The sequence below is a fragment of the Olea europaea genome, chromosome 20, assembly GCF_002742605.1.
Source record: "Olea europaea var. sylvestris chromosome 20, O_europaea_v1, whole genome shotgun sequence".
Lineage (NCBI taxonomy): Eukaryota > Viridiplantae > Streptophyta > Magnoliopsida > Lamiales > Oleaceae > Olea > Olea europaea.
Genome location: NC_036256.1, coordinates 8,946,393 through 8,968,410, shown reverse-complemented (window position 1 = coordinate 8,968,410; position 22,018 = coordinate 8,946,393). Strand labels below are relative to the sequence as shown.

Genomic DNA, 22,018 nt, shown 5'->3' with positions numbered 1-22,018 from the left:
AAAAATTGAAAATTTTGACAATTTTAAAAATTATATTTTGTTAGTCTTGATTAATATTATTGACTCTAAATCGAAATTTCATTTTTTGTTTCATATATAATTTTTTACTTTCTTAATTTAGGTCTACTTTCTCAATCAAAATAAAAAATAATTTTTCTAATTTATTTTCTTGACGTAAAGGAAAAAGTATGACTTAAATTGAGATTTATGTAAATTTGAAGCTAGTTCTTCTTTCTCCTTGAATATAGCTTTTGATGATAGAGAAATTATATTTTGTTTATCAATATCAATATTTTCATCTTAGATTGATAATCTTATTATTTAGTCGATATTTATTTTATTTTCTCGATCTAGATCGAATCTTATAGAAAATAAACTTTATTATGAAATTCAATGACGAGTTGTGCCATGGGTACATTATGGACACCACCAGGCGCCCCCTATTGGAGGAGCGTCTGGTGGTGTTCATAATGTACACCAAGAATTATTCATTCAGGGACCACTCGAAAATATTTTAAGTTTAGTGAGGAAAGCGTGATGGAAGTATATGTTCAGTGATCAATGAAACATGGTGAGTGAGTGATGGAGTGCAACATATTAAAGTTCGTGATCACTCAAAAACATTTTAAAAGTTCAATGAATTATGAATCATGTTGAATGAGTCATGGAGTGCAACATGTTAAAGTTCAGTGCTCAATTGAAAGAAGTTTAAAATTCATCGAATAAAGCATGAAGAAAATATAAGTTCATTGACTATTGAAATGATTAACTCCCTATAATACGAATTTGGATGGCATAAGATGTGACTAATGCAGTTTTAATTGTCAAAAGATGCAATTGCTGCTAGTCTAAGCATCAAAAAGTGGCGCCTTTTGATTTGTTCTTCTTCTTTGATTTTTATATATAGGGGTTTTGTTCGTTTGCCATATCTTTGGTGTTTTGTTAGGTGATTCATGTGATGACTCTCTTGGAAAAGATTGTAATGATGATATTATTAGAATTTCTTAGTTTGCACTAGAGCTATTTCATTTTTCCTTATAATAATAATAATAATAATAATAATAATAATAATAATAATAATAATAATAATAATAATAATAGTTGAGGCAAATTAAGAGAAATTCTGCTTGATTTTACATAAAGGTTTTCGAATTTCTCCATGATCTGAATTTTGAATTTTTGGTCTTATATTATAATTTATTTTTTACTATGTGGTTTTTGTAGTGGCTCTATTTTGTGGTTTTTCCTCCATCTATTATGATAATCTTATTGCCTAGTTCATTCTCTTGATTGTTTGAAATTGTTCTTGTATTTGATTGGATGGTTAATGATTTATCCAAATGCTACATCAATGAATACGCTAGTAGTATATAATAATGACATTTAACATCAGCGATGTTAGAGCACTAGTTTTGAAACAACCCAAATTTTATATATTTAAGTCGCTACCAAAAAAACTTGCTTAATATTTAACTATTTACGAATTTGTGTATGAATAGTTTTCATTTATCACCTAACTGATATACAACTCAAACTCAGATTTAATTTGCTCCCTTGAATAGTAAGTGCACGCAAATTAATGAGCACACAATATTTAAAAATACGAAGCATAAGCATTGCTTTATCAGCATTGAAAGACAACTAATACTTGCCACAATGGGCCATAAATAAGTAAACTTAATAATTATCACGGTCACCATCACGTCAACCTATGAAAATATGAGACATTTTTTTCCAAAATGACTGTTGACTACTGTTTAAAAAAATTGAAAAATCTGTAAAACCTTAAAAACAATGAAAACCCAATATTGCCCCTAACAAATCACTCGCATACCGACGTCTGGAGAAAGAAATGGAAGAAATAGTAAATAAACCGACGACTCTTTCTTGGAAGGGGACCGACCGGCCACCATTAGAGGGGAAAAGGTAAGTTTTGCTTATTTTTCCCCCATTAATCTTTGAACCTGGATGTTGAAAGTTTATTTTGTTAGAAATAGTGGTAGAAATCTTGGTAAATTATGTAAAATTACTAGAAATTGCATGTTTTAAGATTTTTTTGGGACAGAGATCGCCGGAAATGGCGATCTCCGGCACCTGGACGAAGAAGACGCCAGGCATGCTGGGCCGTCTGCGAATAGACGGTCCGGTTTTCTTTTCTTTAATTTTTTTTTTGTGTATTCCATAAATAATTAAATACACAAAAATAAATAATGAACATTTAAATTGTAAATGAAAAATGTAAATAATGAATAAATGTTAATAATCAAAACATGTAATTAAAATTTAATTGAAATAAATTTCTAACATTTAAAATAAAAAATTAAATATTTACGTTTACTTTTTCAATAAATAATTTAAATAATCGATCAATATAAGTAATTAAATCAAATAATTTAAATGAATAATTGAAACAAATAAATGAACAACAATTGGAATATATAATTAATTTAAATAAAAATAAAAAATTTAAATAATTAAGAAATATAAATATTCAAAATAATTTATTTAAATAAGTAATTAAATATAAATAATCAAATTTAATTAAATAAGTAATTGAAATAAATTTCTAACAAGGATTAAAATAAATTATGAAATAAATAATTTTACAAAAATTAGTTTTCGCTTTTTATAATTTGTTGTTTAATTTTTAATTCATTTTCTTTATTATCTATTATTTCGTGCATATATTACTTACAGTTCGGTTAGTTAAATTTTGTAACATTATGTTTCAAATGTTCTAACATCTGAAATTTTGCAGAATGATTTGTCATTTAGCCGCCGCCTTGAAACAGGTTCCTGACAAAATTACATCGAACTGTAACTTTGCCAGCTTCACAAGAGTGTTGGATTCATTGGACGAGGAGCACACAAAGATATTACGTCGATCCTGCCTATGGCTCCTATTCGCTGCCCTCTGTACAGTTTTTGGACAATTGATCGATTCATTACTATGTAGGCTGCTTAAGTCAGTTGACGAAGATGCCCTCCACTTTGACCTTGGGGGCAAGGTTGCTACATTTTCCATATTCGAGTTTGCCCTAATCACTGGATTGAAATGTATGGGCGAATAGGCAACGAGGGCCAGTATTCCAACAGACAAGGGGCCGCTGAATGATTATTTTAATGGGCACACGATAGTGACATTGGCGCGGTTAGGAGATGCATCCAAGGGATGCGACCAGATGTCCAATAAGTTGAAGTTGGGGATGGTGTTTATACTCAAGAGCGTACTGAGGTGTCATCACAGGAAGACGTCGATTAACATTTTTCATTTGTAAGTTGTTCATGATATCGATACGTTCAACAGCTATCCATGTGGACAGAGATGATTTCTTGATACTTTACGCGTCTTCAAGAGGGGGCATTCGATACCTAGGGGAGATAGGCCGGAGCATAAGTACGATGTATATAGCATGCCGTTAGCTTTGTAGGTAAATGTTTAATGTAATAAGTTATCTATTTTTTTTATTAAATTGTACATATAATAATCGTAATTATTGTAGATATGGGTCTATGAGACTGTCCCCATCCTGACTGGTCGGTATGCGAGGATAGGGGACACATGCATCCCTCGGATGCACCGCTGGCGAGCACAAGACAAGCCCCTTACAAAACAGTTATTGGCTATCATCGACGATCTTGAGGTACGTATTATATACTTGTGTTTTCTATTGTATGTCATCTTCGAAATCTCGATATGTGGTCGGTAATTCGATGAAATGTTAATATGTTAGCTTGAAGTCCTCACTGAGCTGACACCATCGATCGAGGAAGAGGATCAGACTTATATCCGTGAGTTGTTGACAGATCGTGCTGCTCGAGAGAGGCCTAAGTCCATCGTCGATCGAGACACGGTATGTTAATTGAATATAATATGTTGATTATCATTATAATTTTTTAATTAAGTTATTCATTTGTAATGTTTATTTTTTTAGGAGCACCGTCGATTATCACTTCCGTCAAGGATGCCACATTCTACGAGGATGTCACCTTCGCCGAGGGTGTCACCTCCACCGTGGGTGTCACATTCCACGAGGATGTCACCTATGTCGAGGAAGTCACCTCCTTACATGAGATCACCTCCGCCGAGAGTGTCACCTTCCTACATGAGAATACCGTCTCTTGTATCCGGACACCTCTCACGTGGATCTACTACTCGTAGTCAGAGTGCTTCCATGGATATGTTCCGACTTATGATGGAGATCAGAGGCGACGGAGATGACTTACGAGGTGAAGTAGCCGACTTACGACGTGATGTCGGGATGGTACAGGTCGGTTTAAGAGACTTTTATGCTGAAGTCGTAGTGATACGGGATGACGTAGTAGGCCTGCGTGAGACTGGCAAGTATCGGGATGGAAGGGGGTGGCGGAGGGACATGCGACTATCAGGACGGAGGGGGTGACGGAGGGACAAGCGGCTATCGGGACAGAGGAGGTGACGGAGGGGCCGGTTGTTATCAAGGTCGAACGGGTCAGATGGGGTATGTTGACTCGTTGTGGGCATCGAATGATGCATAAGCTTCATATCTCGGTAGCCCGATAGAGATGAAAATGGAGGATCGAGCCTCGATGGAGACAGAGGCGAAGGGAGTACCCGAGGCGGAGAAGGTAACAGGGGAGGAGTTCATGAGGGTGTCGGAGGAGGAGGTCGTGAGAATGTCGGAGGAGGAGGGAGTACCCAAGGAGAAAGGGTTCCCGAGGTGGAGAGGGTACCATCTCGGACGTTATACTCACCGAATGTAGTTTTTGTGTCGAATGGGACAAAGGAGGTGGTTTCGATGGTAGGTGAGGGAGTACCAGTTCGCGTGCTGTTGACGTGCTGGAGCTGGTGGTCGGCAAGAGATCGATGGCACCATCATAGTACGTCGTTTCTACGTTTACTACGGAGGCGAAGAGGAAGAGGTTCGTCGACGGCACGCACCCCAATTTATTCAGGGAGGTGAACCACTCCAAGTGGAAAGCGTTCGAGATGGAGTGGAAAACAATAACGCCCGAGTAAGTAATGTACTATTTGTTAATGATTAGTACATTACACAGACGCTGACACATCTATATTTTTATTTAATAATTTATTTTTTTATTTTTCAGAGCCAGCTGAAGGATTGCTCATAAGACGATTTCGGACGCTTACAAGTGGTTTTATAACATCACCACTTCAGGGGCTTGGCTCACCGACGATGTAAGTGAAGTATTAATAATGTTATTTTTTACGTATACATATTTTTGAGTTTTGAATTTATGAAATTAAATAACTCCCTTTTTAATTGGCGTTTTCTGATGCAGCACATTGACTTCGCTATGGATTTGCTACGAAATCAAGTTGAAAGACATCCAAGATTGTTCAACATTCCTCGCCGAGTCATATTGAACACTGAGTTCATACATGTCGCTAACATTGAGTACTAGTCGTTCCAAACTATGGGTAGCGAGTACACGGTGCCTACATACATGATGGAGTGGGTCGTAGGGATGTAACCAAGTGTCGAGGAAAAGTCATGGGAGGGTTGTATGCATTTGTACATCCCGGTATGTGTAAATCATCACTATATTGCAGTGAAGATTGTATTCGTTGACTCGACTATGTATGTGTATGACTCCAATCATTCATGCCTGACACAAGGTCAGTTCGAGCAAAATCTGGAGTCGGTGTCTGTGATCATCCCCATGCTAGCTAGACGAGCGAACATTATTGTGCAGGACAAACTGGCCACCGTGTGAGACATGACGACGACGACGAGACAACAAATATCGTAAATGTTTGTTATTTTATTTTTTTAATTTACAATTTACGTTCTAGTTAGATGGTGATGTGCTAATACAATATTTTGTAATTGTAGGGGTGATTGCGTTATATTCGCCATCAAGTACATATAATCTTTTAGTATAACACAAAAGGTTGATGCAATCAACCAGACGTGGATACAAAATTGGAAAAATAAATTAATGTGATTTATTTGAATTTAATGGTGATCCGTAGTTATTGGAGCCGTGTTTTTTTAAAATAATTGTACATATTATAACGTTTAAACATTGTATATTCATTCATTAAATTCAATCTTCATCTCTGTTAGATATACCTATGCATCATAGGATTTACTTTCTATTTTGACCATAAACTTTTCAAACTCTTGAAAAAATGTAAGCCTCTGCAGTTCTTCTAAACAACGTAATGATGTCCTTGCCTCGATACTTGGTATTTAGATTTCCTTGTATATGGTACATAAATAACCATGATGTGCTTCGGGGAAGATTTCGGCGATAACGTTAATTATTGACTGTCCTCGGTCGATTACAAATGCAAGGTTCTCAACATCCCCAATTACTTCCCTCAATTTCGTGAAAAACCAACGCATCGTCAGATCATTTTCTCCATCGACTATGCCGAAGTATCTCGCCTTAAGTGGCGTACCGTCAATTAGGATTAGGGGTCGTAATGCATTTTGAAATCTTCGAACCCATTATCCAAGGGCCATAAAGAAATATTTGAAGTGATTCTCGTCATCATTCTCAATAAAAAAAATACTGATCCAGTATTAATTCTTCCCATAATATAGCAAAACCTCACCAATTTAAATAAACAATAATCATAATTTAAATAATTAAATAAACTGAAAAATTAACAATTGAATTAAATAATTAATTACACATTAAATAAAGAATTGATAAATATTTAAATAAACAATTGAAATTAATGATTGAATTAAATAATTAGTTAGACATTAAGTAAACAATTGATCAAATAATTAATTAAACAATTGAAATAAATAATTAACATTTGAAATAAATATTAAATAAATATCTAAACAAAGAAATACCTGACCAATTTAGCATAACTCTCCTCGGTCGAACCCATCAAGTCTTCCAACGTGCATTTTTTGGTCTTCCAAGCTTTCTGATAGCTCATGATCATCCCGTATTCTCAACGGACATTATTAATGATATTCAAAGGTCTGTAGATTATTCGTGACTCCTGAAACTTGTGCATTACTTCTTGACCAATGAACCATGATCGGGCTTGCTTGTGATCATTTCGACGAATATCTACTTCGCAAGTATGTTCTCGTGCATACTTACGAACTACAAGAACTCATCCGTATCCATTTTCATTGCTCGCAAACGCCAAAGGCCATTGTCGTCAACGCAGACAATTGTATAAGTCGACTCGTTTGATTTCTTCACTTTAAACTCAAAATTGTGTTTCAAAGCAATCCGGTGAACAGCTTCCTGCAAATCTTTCTTCGTGTCAAACAATTGCTCGACATACAAATCTTCATCATCAAGGACTACATGAAAACAATTTGAGGACCGTGCACTTGGTCCAGCTTGTGAGCTCCCACTCGACTCATATCTCAGACGGGATATAGTAATCAAATTCTCATTTGTAAAGTCATTATTTCTTTCGTTGTCTTGAACTACCGAACAAATTCTGTGTGTAATAGTGAGATCATGGTGACGAGCAACTGTCTCTGGAATAGCCACAACATTATCACTCACTATTTCCACAGTGTCCCAAAACTCATTCACATTACGATCCCCTCCATCGAAATTTTCGTGTTCACTCTCGGGGACATTCTTTTTCATCAAAATTATGCAAATAGGAATCGCACGTTCCTGGTTCATTTCAATTAAAACCTTCATTTCAGTTTCAGAAGTAACTATTATAGGTGGAATTGAAATAGATGTATGCTCGCCCATTAGAAATCTCAATTTCATGTTGTACTCAGAGGGATCGACTTTCAGCAAGTTCTGTATCTCATTGTATACTTCTGTTTATGATGTACTTGATGTTATTACAATTGCAGTACAACCATGTCTTTCACTCGTCAATTTTCACATCCATCGATCATTTTCATCCTTTTCAAATTCATCAAAGTAACAAATCGAGACAGTAGCTGATCTTATATCTGCATTAGGAAACATCATTTATTAAAAAAATCGTAATTACGAGAATAAAATGACGAAAAAAATATGCTATGCAAGACACAAACACATTAAAATAAAAAAATTCCGATGCAGACAGTTTGGGCCAAATGTTAAGCACAGCCGGCCCGAACTGTCTGTCCGACTTCTCCATTTTGCTGATTTTTACTGAACAGATGAATTTTTTCCTCGCTTTTGCTAAAAAATTATACATTCGTTTAAGACTGTAATAATTTATTTTTCTAAAATTATACGTTGAAATAAGATTTAAAGATTCAAATAATGTACTAATTTAACTAAAATGAAATTAAAAATAAGTATTTATACTTACCAATTTTGAGTGCCGGCTGTGACTAATATTTTTGTTGAGCTTTTGATAATTTTGTGAGATTTCAATGTTCAAGCAGATGGAAAAGGAAATTTCTTTTTAACTGTGTTGAAAAATCTGATAAGGAAAGTGAGTTCGTTTTGATATTTAAGTGGGAGTGTTTGGATTTATTAATTTTTTAAAGAGGGTATTATTGTCTTTTGAGCAAATGATATATTTTTTTAATTACAAAACATAATAAGGGGAAAAATGACATTTACTTTTCAAAAGGCTCTTTTTGTGAATGGCAAAAAAATTTTGGTCAATGTCACAAAGTGGTCTTTTGTTTATGTCCTTTTGAAAAGTACCCCTGAAAATATAGCCAAATAAAATCATGTTCCAAATTCGTAAAAGAATTATTCATATGATAAAAATATAAAAGTTTGTCTTTTTATACCTGATTCATTTATTGAGTCCCATAAATCCTGACACCACGACTGCACCTCATCGTCTGCCAACCAATAATCCGCTCTAACTTGTGAGAAATAAGGAAATGGGTGAGTGAGTACACGTGAATATTCAATAGGACACGAAATAATGGTGTAATCTTGAATAACAAATTTAAAACATGTGTAAAAAAATATCATATATTTAGAAATCGGTAAGAGATTCATAAATATCATATCTTTGATACCGAATGACCATAACATATATATATCGTATCTTTAACTTTTATTAGTATAATAATTTAACAATATGAAAAAATAATTTAAACAAGATAAGAATCAACGGCACGTCATTATCTTACCTTGTTAGATCAAATAAATTTGAAAGGCAAAAAAACCAAAATCACGTTCCAAATCTTTATTTACTACCTATTTGCTATATATGTGTATCTATATATTCTAGGGGTGCAAATAATGAAACCTATAGTACGGTATTTAAGGTTGAAAAGGAAGTTGGATTTATGGTAAAATTAAACCCTAAAGTGCCGTGTTCCACTATACAAACATACTACAATCATTATCCCATGATAAGGGAAAATAATTCATCTCTAACAAACCCAACACATGTCAGCCAAACTCGTAAGAATATTGCTCAGTGTACTAAGCAATTTCTTACAAGGGACTTACCAATCCCTCACTGTAGAGGTCAGTCCTACATAAAAAAAAAGGCCGAGGCTCGCGAATGTGAGTAGTCTAGCAGTGGTATGTAAAACAGACCCTTATAAGTGTAGCAGGTTCCAACTCGTAATCCAAACTAAATTAAAAATAAATAAATAAATAAAAAACCATCCATACATGTGATAGCAACCCCTTTTAAATTCAAAATTTTGATTCAAATGAGAAACTAATTTTTAACAACTTCAAACTGCAATATCTTGAAATTGACTTATTAGAATCAACTTTTTCTCGAGCCTAAAATAAATGATTAAATACGAGCTATTCAATTAGCCCAATATTAATATACTTATTATTGTTCTATCAAAATCTAATTATTTGACCTAAAATTATAAAAATTTGATACATATATCACTTTAGTCCTCCAACGTTCTAAAATAAAAAAAATATATATAGCAAATGGAACAAGAAATTCTATTTTATGAATTTTTTGGGGGGTTTTACAAGTCTAGGTGTCATGTAATTGATTGAATATCTTAAATGTAATTTATTTTCCTACTTTTACGACGATTCTATCAATTAATGACACTAAAAATGCCAACTAGACTTGGGTGGTTGTATGCATAAATAATGAAGGCGACCCTAGTGGATGAAAGACACATTCATAAATATCAAGAACTATTCCATTAATTGCATGTCTTTAAGAAAATGAAAGAATTTGCAAATTTGTTATTATCAAGTCTACCTACATCTTTCTAAACATGAACGCCGGTCCATTGTCCATGGAAATTTTTGCAATTTATATTCATATGGTAAAATCAGACCCTCTCTTTAGGCTTGGGACAGTACTGCTGTGATTTTAAGAGAATCAACTTTAGGACCTTGCTCAAGAATCAGTTGATAAGAAATGGAAGCACCATTATTGGGTGATTCAAGGGAAATTCAAGATTTGAAGCAAATAATTTGGATTGAATCCAAGAAGCTATGGTTCATAGTTGGGCCTGCAATTTTCTGCAGGATTTCTATTTACTCCATGAATGTCATAACTCAAGCTTTTGCAGGCCACCTTGGTGAAACTGAACTTGCTGCTATTTCCATTGTGAATAATGTCATCACTGGTTTTACTTTTGGCCTTCTGGTACTACTTCACCTGAACTTCGTGTATGTATATGTATTTATATGCGTGTTGATATATGTAGAAGTGCTCGAGGCATGTCATTAGGGCACTACTTTGGTTCTCTCATTTCAAAACTTATTTTTAGATACACATTCTCCCATACAATAATTTTACATATACACCCAAAAATTTTTCTTACCTTTTAATCACACATTTTTCAAAACATCACTATTCTATAATATATTTTATCCCAAAAATGGGATCAAACGGGGGCTGAAATTCTTAAAGCCATGGCTTTTGCGTGCTGTAATACCCTGTTTGTTGAACCACATGACTCAACTGTAAGGGAACGTCATTTTAGTTTGAGTCCCTTTTTTTCAAAAAATGCATTATGTAATTGTGTTACTATGGATAATGTGTAGTTAAAAAAAAAAAAGAAAAGTTTTGAATTTGTTTGTAATATTATTTTATTGAAGAATGTATTGTTTGAGAAGAGATCAAATTAATGCTGAATACATTTTGATGGAAAAAATGGGGCTCTAACAAGGGCTTAATTAAGTTTAGTTTTCAATGCATCCCTAACATTTTTTAACGAAACATCCTTAAAATACAATTTTAATGAACAAGTGGTGTCCAAACTTGAACTCTAAAAACCAGAAATGGCCAATGAACTCTACTCTGTATTTCATTTTGGTCACCCAACTTTTTCATGTTTGAGCCCATTTTTAGGGGATAATGTATTTTGAAATAATATTTTTTTGGAGTATGTGTGGTTAAAATATAAGAAAAAGTTTTGGACATATATATATATATATATATGTTTATTTATTTATTTTTTTTTATTTATTTATTTTTTGAGAGAATGCGTAGTTGAAAATGAGTTTGGAAAAAAAAAATGAGTTTTTGGAAAAATGGAGGCCAAACATATTTCATTCTAAATTTTGTAACTATATTTTGTAAATTGCTTCAATAAGCAGCGTATAATTATGATTTCAACATGCTCCCTCACTTGCATAACCAAAAATTTGACACGCTGCATAATTTTCATAAATTGATGGTGGCTAGACCTGAATAGACCTTTGTTGGTGAAGAAACTCCTTTGTTTATTTAAATTTAGTCTTTGACACTTGCTCACACAAATATACTTACTCACAAGAAATAAGTTAATCAATCTAACGTTCTCGTGTTTTTCTTTTGGAACTTGATTAGTTGGGCATGGCAAGTGCATTGGAAACTCTATGTGGACAAGCATTCGGTGCAAAACGATACCATATGTTAGGAGTGTACATGCAACGCTCTTGGATTGTCCTCTTCTTATGCTGCATATTGCTTTTGCCCTTTTACATATTTGCTTCTCCAATCTTGAAGCTACTTGGGCAGCCACAGAACGTGGCCGAACTCTCTGGTTATGTGGCCTTATGGATGATCCCTATCCATTTCAGCTTTGCCTTTCAGTTCCCACTGCAGAGGTTTTTGCAATGCCAGTTGAAGAATTCTGTTATTGCGTGGGTGTCCTTATTTGCCCTTATTGTGCATTTGGTGGTTAGCTGGTTGTTTGTGTATGGACTCAGCCTTGGAGTGGTGGGCACTGCCGTGACTCTGAATATTTCGTGGTGGGTTTTGGTGGTCGGAATGTTACTTTATGTGGTTTGCGGAGGTTGTCCTCTTACCTGGACTGGTTTCTCCATTGAAGCCTTCTCTGGTCTATTCGAGTTCTTGAAGCTATCTGTTTCTTCTGGGATTATGCTTTGGTATCTCTATATTTTAATTCTCTTTTCAATTTTCAGCACCATACTTATCGAGTTAAAAAAATTGTCAATCACTTATAGTGAAATTTCACGCTTGTTGAACTTCATTTTATTTGAAAAACCAATCCTTTAAATTGGTTGGTTTTTCTAATAGAATATCTGATGTGAAGAATGTCATTCTAATGATAACAAAATAAAGTATACCCAAACACATTTCTCATTAGTTCCTTCTGATTTTTCTCTAACAATTACAACCATGTTTTACACAGTTTGGAGAACTGGTATTATAGAATACTTATATTGATGACTGGAAATATGAAGAATGCAGAAATTGCAGTTGATGCCTTATCAATTTGGTAAGAGATGACGCTGCAAAATAAATTCTTTCTAGTCTATAAAGTACTGAATCGAATTAAACAATATAGTAAAATATATCTTACTTATTTTCTTTCTTACCAATGTTCAAATTTGCAGCATGGCAATAAATGGGTGGGAAATGATGATTCCACTGGCTTTCTTTGCTGGAGCTGGGTAAGGAATTTAGTCAAGTCATTTATGCTTCTTGTTTCCATTTTCAATGAACGAGAGACCTCACACACATTGCAATTTATTGAAGGTTGGTTCAAATGGCTAATTCTGCTGTCTCTATATGGACAGTGCCATCTCCAGCACACAAAAATAATAGATGGAACATTGTAAAGAAACCAATTTTATAGCTCATGTTCCATATGATACTTCGCGTCACCATCCATCTCATAAGTTTCGTAGGATCCACATCGATGTCCTCGCTGTCCACTCTGAATTATGCCAGTATAGATCAAAAATCGGTTTTGGGAATGTCGAAGCCCTCATCAATCTCTCCATGTATATACCCAGTGCATCTCTTACATAGTTGTGTGCACTTGGAACAAAGCTGGGTACACCTTCCCAAAGTGTAGAGTATTAAGACTTGGGTTTTACTTTCATCTTAAAATATCAACCTTATTAAAAGGAGTAATCAAAGCCCTTAGAACTTCACCTATGTTTTCATCTTTATTTGATGTGAGATTTATCCCTTAACATATCCCGAAAATAATGGCTCTTTTGAGCCCACCAATCTTGAAATTCACGTGCTCCTTTTTGAGTTTTAATCGGATTTAATGGCTCTTTAGAACTTAATGAATTTTAATACCATATTAAGATTTTGGGTTCCATCCTAAAATGTCAATCTTATTAAGATGAGTAGCTCAATTCCTTATAACTTGATTTATGTTTGTATCTTTATTCGATGTGGGATTTATCACTTAACATAGAGGTCCTCGTTGCACCTGAAATATATGGAGATCAACTATTAGACCTATGTAATTCATATCCTTTTGAAAACAATCTTACACTAGATAATCACCACTGCCTGTAAGTTTCTTTATGAGTGTTTTCTGGACTATAGTAACCTCCTGTTCACAGTTACCATTAGAAGTTGATGATTTTCTGGATCCTGAGAGTACTTAGTGTACTAAGTCCTCCACTGAAAACTTTAATTGAAAACTAATTTTGACACTGATGAGCTGATTCTTTATCTCAATTTCACCCAAGTCAGCCAAATGGAGCGTCGAGAGAATTAAGATAAGAGCATTTTTGGGATCTGTACTAATGAATATTGGAAAACATATTATGGGATTGTTCGGTATTAATTTTGAGAATTGATTTTTTGAACGTTAGGAGAAAAGTGACGGTCACCTGTGAGAGAAGAAGTCAAAAATTACGGCTAAAACAGTGAAATAACGATTAAAGAATCAAATTTTTTGTGTGAAAAATCACTCCCAAACGGGCCGTTGTAAAATGCACATGAGATACTAAGAAAGGCTACTCTTTTTCTTAACTTCAAATGACAAAGAGACATTGAAGTTGCGAACGCTTACGTCCCCGGAGTCCTCTATTTTACTAACAATCATGTTACATGAACAGAAAGTTTGACGGGATTTTATCATTAGACTATTTTAAACACAGTCAACTTTCTCATCCATTCATTGCTTGCCATGGTGTCTTCCATAACAAATTTACAACATGTTTGATTCAGGATAAGGGTGGCTAATGAACTTGGAGCAGGAAATGCAAAAGGAGCCAGATTTGCAGCTATAGTCTCTGTTACAACATCTGTAGTCATTGGAATTTTCTTCTGTCTATTAATTATTATTTTCCACAATGCAATTGGGAGCATTTTCTCTTCCAGCAAGCCTGTTCTTGATGCAGTAAACAAGCTCACTGTTCTCTTAGCCTTCACTATTCTTTTCAACAGTGTTCAGCCAGTTCTTTCTGGTATAATGCACTTTATTGAAACTTTTACCCCCCAAAAATAAAAAAAATAAAAAATAAAAATACGTACTTGTATCGAAAGTAACTCTTTTACTATTATCACAATAAATAACTTATTTATCTCTCACTTTAATTGATAAAAAATAAAAAATTTCGAAACTTATGTACTTATACTTAAAATTTTAATCTTAGCCAAACATTCTATTGATTATATTTTTGCCTTGCAGGAATGGCGGTTGGATTAGGATGGCAAGCAAGGGTGGCATACATTAATATAGCATGCTACTATATAGTTGGGCTTCCAGTAGGATTTCTCATGGAGTGGGTTTTCCACCAAGGAGTGGAGGTGATTTTTAATTAATCAAAATCCATTCATCTGTTATTTTTATTTTTATTTTTTTTTCTCCATAATTTGTACTTTAATTTCTGCAGTTTATACCGGTTTTCTTATTTCTTACTTATCAGGGTATATGGGCTGGAATGATATTTGGTGGAACTGCATTTCAAACATTGATTATAGCCGTCATTACCATGAGATGTGACTGGGAAAAAGAGGCAAGAACTTTCTTTTTCTTCGAAGAAACAAAACTTTTATATATGTATAGAGAAAGACTGAACATTACACAATAGTTTGAAAAAGAAAAGTGGAAATTTTTTTTATAATATTATCTAGCCGTGTTCAATATTATGTAGCAGACCATTTATGCATTCAAGAAGATGTTCGTTGCTACCAATTAATTTTTGTTTGAAATTGCAGGCATTGAAAGCAAGCCAGCGTGTAAAGAAGTGGGCAAGCTTGGGTTAAAGGAGATACATGTTGAATGCACACAATGAGAGGAAACTCAAGAACAAACATCTAGTGTATTTGCATAAATTGTTAGGTTCATATTTTGATTTTATAGTTATTACGAGATAATCCTTGTTTTGAAAAACAAAGAGACTGAATTAGTCCCCAATCTAGTTTCACACCACCCCAAACTAAGAATTAGGTTCGATTTAGTAGGAAATTAAAGTTTAATTCCAAAAGTTTAATTATTAAATGAAGTAGCTCATTTTCATTACTAGTACATTATCTATCTATGTTTAGTTGATGTGAAATTTTGTTGAATTTTCCAAGAAATCCTTAGTGGTAGGAGTATTAACTGGGGTGAGTCGCTTGTTGACTCGTCTCAGCCTATTATCGAGTCGAGAGACGAATTTCTTGGGCGGGCTGCTTATCGACCATTGTGTTAGCCAGCTCAAGTGAGGCGAACCGAACGACTAAACTTACCCCATTTAAAACCCCTAACTACAGGTAGTATTTTGTTTTATATAAGGCTGCCCCTTTACCATCTCATCTCAGGGGATGGTCTACAAAATTCATAATCACTCTTTCTAGTAAGGATGTTACCTAGTTATTATTGTAAAATTGTTTAGCGTATCTTTTTTTTTTTGGTAATATTGAGAATAAAAAAAAAATGTAATTGCTACAGGGAAATACACAATCAAACATCCAGTTAGTGAGTACAATTCAAAAATTTTAACTAGTATAGAAGATTGAGAGCTAAAGAGTAAAAATAAAATTTATAGCTGCTTATAATTTTTATTCATGCAAATTCGTGATTCACAAATCAATTGAACCAATTAAAGCATATTTATCAGACCAGACCCGAACAATGCAATGGGCTAGTGAGTCAGTGGTTCAGCTGTCGACCCGGTGGGTCAATTCTTGTCAAATATATTTATTAACTATTTCTATTTTATGATAAATTCCAACATTTTCTACCACCAAATTAAATTAACTTATGTTATTTTGGTGGCAAAAGAACAACCTTATGAAAAAAAATTCAACACTCACTAGATCACATATTATGAAAAGGATAAATTTTGGTGTACATAAAATATGTACATTGGAGTGTCCAAATGCGGAGGCAATGGGTAGAATTATGGCCTAGATGTTAGCATTAGCCCAATTCTAATTTAAATCTCAACCCAAGTCCAATGCTCAATTATTTAAATTGTATTAAAGACACTACAATTATTAATTACTCTTTTCAATACATTCATGAAATGTGAATATTTTATTATCAAATTAGATATTCTATTTAATGCATGTTTGACTGAAATTTACTTATAATTATTAAGTAAATTTTATTACAGATAATTTGTATTGATTATATCTAAAAGTAAATTACTTATTCTAATAGTTAAAGACACTACGTATTTTTCTAAATTACGTATGTTTTCATTCATTACTAATTCATGTTTATATAAAAAAAAAAAAACTCATTTTGACCATAAAGTAGATATTATTATCAAAATAAACAACTTACTATAGATTTGATATTGACAATACAAAGAATATGTGTTAAAAACTTATGTATTTATAAAATAATCTATATCGACAATAAAAAAATATTTGTTAAAACTTTCAGTTGTTTGGAAAGATTGGTTGTCGAAATTACTATAAGAGTACTCATTAAGTAATTTTTTAAATGTTCATTGGCGGATGTGTATTTTTGCTTAATCCTATCATGATTCAGTTAGTTTACATTTTTTAAGGTAAGCATTGATTTTCTATTTCGTAAAATAATAATAATAATAATAATAAAATACAAAAATTTAGTGAAATATTTTAATGTGAGACGTCTAATTTTTTTTTTTTATTTCATTAAGTGTCATATACTTTTTGTCGTGAATGTCATGAAAATAGCCTCAGAAACTCGATTTCTTGTGCATATACTTTTTGTCTTGAATGTCATGAAAATAGCCTTCGAAACTCGATTTCTTGTGACGTAAGTTCATTTAAATTTTTTTAAATAATCCATTTATGAAAAATCCATTTGCAACATCAAAATCAACAACTAGTGAGTAGTGACAAAAACAATATGTCAAAGTTCAACAAGAATCCAATAAGAACCTATAAACAAACCTCTCATCAAGAAAGGAATCAAATATGAAATAACCATCACGAACTTGTACCTTCCAAGTTAAAGCATTCACCTATATGAACGAATTCATCATCAACAACATCATATTTTCATTTATACATTACCCATCCATAAAACAACACAGTACCCACCATTAGCCTAAAGAAATAAAAATTCATCAAGGAAGAAAACTGAAGGACCATTGTCCGAAGTTACTGCAATTGCCTAAAGATTGAAGCAGTCTTCAACAACAATTTTTAAATTTATGCATTACCCGTAATAAGGCAAATTGTTATTTAAAATGTGGGGAATCTCTTATTTTCCTTGGGAAGCTAACATGTGACTATTTCTGCTAAAATCATTCTCCCATAAGACAGCTCCAAATTTAAAATTAAAGTTGTACACTATTGACACATAAAAATTCAGCCCAAGTCGAACAGTCCAAGGAGTAAAGCCCAATTGGAGAATCCCCAAAACGGATGGCCCAAAGAATGAAGTCCAACCGAACGAGTCAAGGTAAAGGCCCAAAGAATAAAATCCAACCGAACGAGTCAAGGTGAAGGCCCAAACAAAGGGCCCAAGAATGCGGTAACGCCATCGCCCAAGTTTGCAAGTCGCTCAGAATCTGAACGAATGGGTGTCATACGGTCGCCCAGAGCTGTTATTCTGCTCTCGCCCAAACCTTCAAGTCGCCCAAGGTGTCAACAAACATAACGCATCATAGTTATCAAGGAATGCAGTTATCAAGGCAGTTGTTAAAGTAGCCTTATCACGTTCCACAACTCAAGGAATTCAATCGAAGGCAGTTGAACGATGAAAGATAATGGCAGCAGTTAAAAGGCGGTTTCATGACAAAATGGCCACTACCAAGAAAGTGGGTAGTTATAGGACGATCAAGCAGTTTTCAGAGTAGTTAATCACAAAGAGATCGTCTATGAGGTATAAAAGGGAGAAAAGACGTAGAAGCAAAGACCGAATCCAAAACTCTCGAACAGAGAATATGTAATTTTCATTTCTTTAGCTTTTAGACTTAAACACTTTCCTTTCTGTAACTCGTGTGCTTGCGCCCCTTGGAGGCACGTTGTTTTTCGTTTCCAATTGTAAAGTTCATCGCCAATAAAAGAACACCCCTTTTTGGGACTTTGTCTCAAGAGATTTCGTCCCTTACACAATCGTCTGATCCCCTTTAATTGTTAGTGAGTTAACCCGCGCGAAACAATTTGGCACGCCCAGTGGGACAGTGGTGTTAGGTGTTGAAAGTACAAAAGGTGAAACAATATGCCTCAGAGATCCGACAAGGAAGGAGCAAGTCAGGGAGGAATCCAGTCTGTAATCGAGCGATATGAGGAGCAGCATGCCTCTCCACGAACAGATGGACAAAATCAGAGCAGACCTCTTGCAAGTCACTTTCAAACTAGGACGATCGTAGGACATAATCCTTCAGTCCCAAGTCCAAGTCAAGGGGTAGAACCACTTTCTGGCCCCTCTACTTCAAACCAAGGAGGTGCTACAATACCAAATCAAAGTAGTAGTAGTGGTATGCCTAACTTGGGGGGTAATCCAAACGTGAGAGTTAATGTCCTAAACAATGGATAGAATATTCCACGTGGTAACGAGGGGGTAGATGTCCAGGCTAATGGTAATGGCCCTAATTATGGTAATTTTGTTGCCAATCAAGGACCAAACATCAGGCCTCATGCAAATCAACCGGTTAATCAACCTGTAGGAATTCCGTATGATCCCAATGTCATGTTGAGGAATCAGATTATGGAAATCGTGCAGGATCAGATGGCCTTTGGGGTGCGTCCTGTCATTAGGCCGACGTACACAAAACCATATCCTGATTGGGTAGACCAAGCATATCCATGGCCTAGAGGTTACAAAGTGCCAGAATTCTCACTGTTTACTGGTCTGGGAGAGGTGTCTACTCTAGAACAAATAGGGCGATTCACGTTGCAAAGTGGTGATGTAACCGATTACCATAAAATGAGACTTTTCCCTAGTTCGTTAACAGGAGTAGCTTTCTCCTGGTTCATCAATTTGCCAGCGAACTCTGTTCAAACATGGCAACAATTGGAACAGTTGTTTCACGCTCAGTTTTATAAAACTGAGTCTGAAGTCACTTTGGCCGATTTGGCAGATTTACGTCAAATGCCAAACGAATGGGCAAAAAGTTTTCTCCAAAGATTCAAGACAGCAAGAAGCAAATGTTTTGTACCTTTGCCCGAAAAAGAATTTATCAAAATCGCTCAAGGCTGCTTGAGCTTTGATTTAAAAAAGAAGTTTCAGGACAAAGAGTTCCCTGATCTTTTCCAATTGAGTGCGAACGTGATTAGGTATGAACGACTGATAAGAGAAGAAGAACAAATGAAGAATTCTAGTAAAGGGACTTATTACAAAGACCCAAATTTTAATGTTCATACCATTGACGACGAGTTGTACGATCAGGCCGAAATATGTTTGGCCGAATTGGTCAAAGGAGAGACATATACTTGTCCCATAATGACCAAACCTAGATCGTCGGGCAAAGATGATGAGCCCATAAAAGACGGGAACATAAAGACTAGAACGTTCTCGTTCGATGTGACCAAAGCTGACCTTATATTCGACAAATTATATAGGGATAAGCAGATAAGATTGAGCGATAAGTACAAATTGCCAAACCCTGAACAAATTAAGGGTAAAAAATATTGTAAATGGCATAATGCATGGTCACACCTGACTAACAATTGCTTGGTTTTCCGTCATGTATTACAGGATGCTATTGAGTCAGGACGAATTACGTTCGATGACAAGAAAAAGATGGCAGTGGACGAGAATCCTTTCCCACAGCCACTCGGAGTAAACATGGTAACATCTGGATTCAAGAACAAGTTACCAAAATTCAAGTTAGTCATAGATGACGGAGAAGAAGATCCAAGACCACATCCCAGCGTCTTCGAACGAATCAAAGGAAAAGAACCAAAAAAGGACGAAAACGTCCTATGTGCAAGATGTAAAAGAGAAATAAATGGAGACACGGAGAAACCAGAGACATGGCAGCATCCCCATCGCCCTGCCTTCTTCCCAAACATTCAACCTGGTAGAGGGCGAGGTACATCGTTCTATAGAGGACCGCCTTTTGAAAGGCAGTTCAGACCAACAGATGTTGGAAGAACATTTAGGCCGCAACCTCGCCGGCCAAATGTATGGCATTCATTCCAGTACAGCGCAGGAAGAGCAATACCTTTCGATGAGATGACCAGGACTCAACAAAGGCGTTTCCAGCGAAACTACGGACGGATGATGAGGCAGCAACAAGGAATGCCACACCCTAAAACACCTCTATTACTCAAGGTAGCCAATCAAAACGTCCTAAAGAGTAATAAAGAAACTGGTGCAGATGAATCAATGAAAGAACTGTCAGAGACCTCTTCTGGGAGATCAAGGTTTGAGAGGGACAAAAAGGATGAGGAAGACCTAGATCAGCCCCTTGCTATCCAATTCGGTACGTTGCCTCCTGTCGTGGCCAATAATTACCTATTGGCCAATGAGTTCAAAAATAAGGCAAAAGAAGAAGAGAGGGAGGACAACGAAGGAGAAGCCTGCGTGCTGGTGTGTGAAGAAGGCCAGACTTTTGGAGAGGCCTACAACGATGAAGAGGACGATGGGATGACAGACATTGAAGAGGAAATTGATCTAGAAGCAGAAAGGAGAAAGAGAGGAGTATCACGCAATACCCTGTTTAAGCAACTACATCAAGAGGGAGTCCGCGAAATAGATTTATTGGGGGACCCATCTGGGCGTCCTTTCGATTTCTACGTACTATACGGGACACCCAAAAGGAAAAAGAGAGTGCCTCGCTCTGAGAAGTATGGGTCACCTCCAAAAATAATGCCTCCTCCCACAGGTTGGATGACTGATGAGGAAGCAAAAATAATGCCTCCTCCCACAGGTTGGATAACCGACGAGGAAGCATTAGAAAAAAACAAGAAGGAGATTCAGGAAACAGAGGATAAGAGTGACATACTACACGTCGACCTATCACAAGGGGATAATTCGACAGAAAACAAGCAAGAGGTAGAAATAGAGGCTGCCGAAAAGGTTGTTTTCAAACGGCCAGCCATGAAGTTGACAAAACACCTGAGGCCATTATACGTTAAAGCTCTAGTTAACGGCGTCCCAGTGGCAGAAGTGCTTGTCGACAATGGAGCAGCTATAAACACTATTCCCTCCAGAATGATGAGAAAGCTCACAAAAACAGAGGGTGATATGATCCCTATAGAAGTCATCCTCACCAGCTTCAATGGAGGAGCAACTTCAGCTAAGGGGGTTATGCCATTGGACATAACTATAGGTACGACTACTAGGACCACTGTCTTCTTTGTAATAGATGGTCCTACTAGTTACAACGTGCTCTTCGGAAGGGATTGGATACACGAAAGTCGATGTATACCCTCGTCGCTCCATCAATGCTTAATTTTTTGGAATGACAAAGGCGAAGCAGAAGTGGTGCAGGCCGATCATAGGCCTTTTGTCGTAGAAGTAAACTCAGTGAAAAAGTTTATGTACGAAGGAAACTATGGACCTGTCAGAGTGGTACAAGACGGGGAAGAAACTCAAGT

At 35.4% G+C, this 22,018-nt stretch overlaps 1 protein-coding gene across 2 annotated transcripts; it reads left to right on the top strand.

Moving 5' to 3' along the window:
* The first annotated feature begins 10,061 nt into the window (after nucleotides 1–10,061).
* Nucleotides 10,062–15,577, top strand: LOC111369553 (protein DETOXIFICATION 27-like). Of its 2 annotated transcripts, none has more exons than XM_022991121.1 (8): nucleotides 10,062–10,486; nucleotides 11,675–12,216; nucleotides 12,483–12,569; nucleotides 12,688–12,744; nucleotides 14,270–14,508; nucleotides 14,733–14,851; nucleotides 14,938–15,060; nucleotides 15,263–15,577. In XM_022991121.1, the coding sequence occupies exons 1-8, from the start codon at nucleotides 10,256–10,258 to the stop codon at nucleotides 15,308–15,310; spliced, it is 1,446 nt and encodes a 481-aa protein (XP_022846889.1). In that variant the 5' UTR covers nucleotides 10,062–10,255; the 3' UTR covers nucleotides 15,311–15,577. The 2 variants fall into 2 exon arrangements, with proteins under 2 accessions (XP_022846889.1, XP_022846890.1); XM_022991122.1 differs by having other exon boundaries at nucleotides 10,064–10,486; nucleotides 14,971–15,060.
* Nucleotides 15,578–22,018: the final 6,441 nt, after the last annotated feature.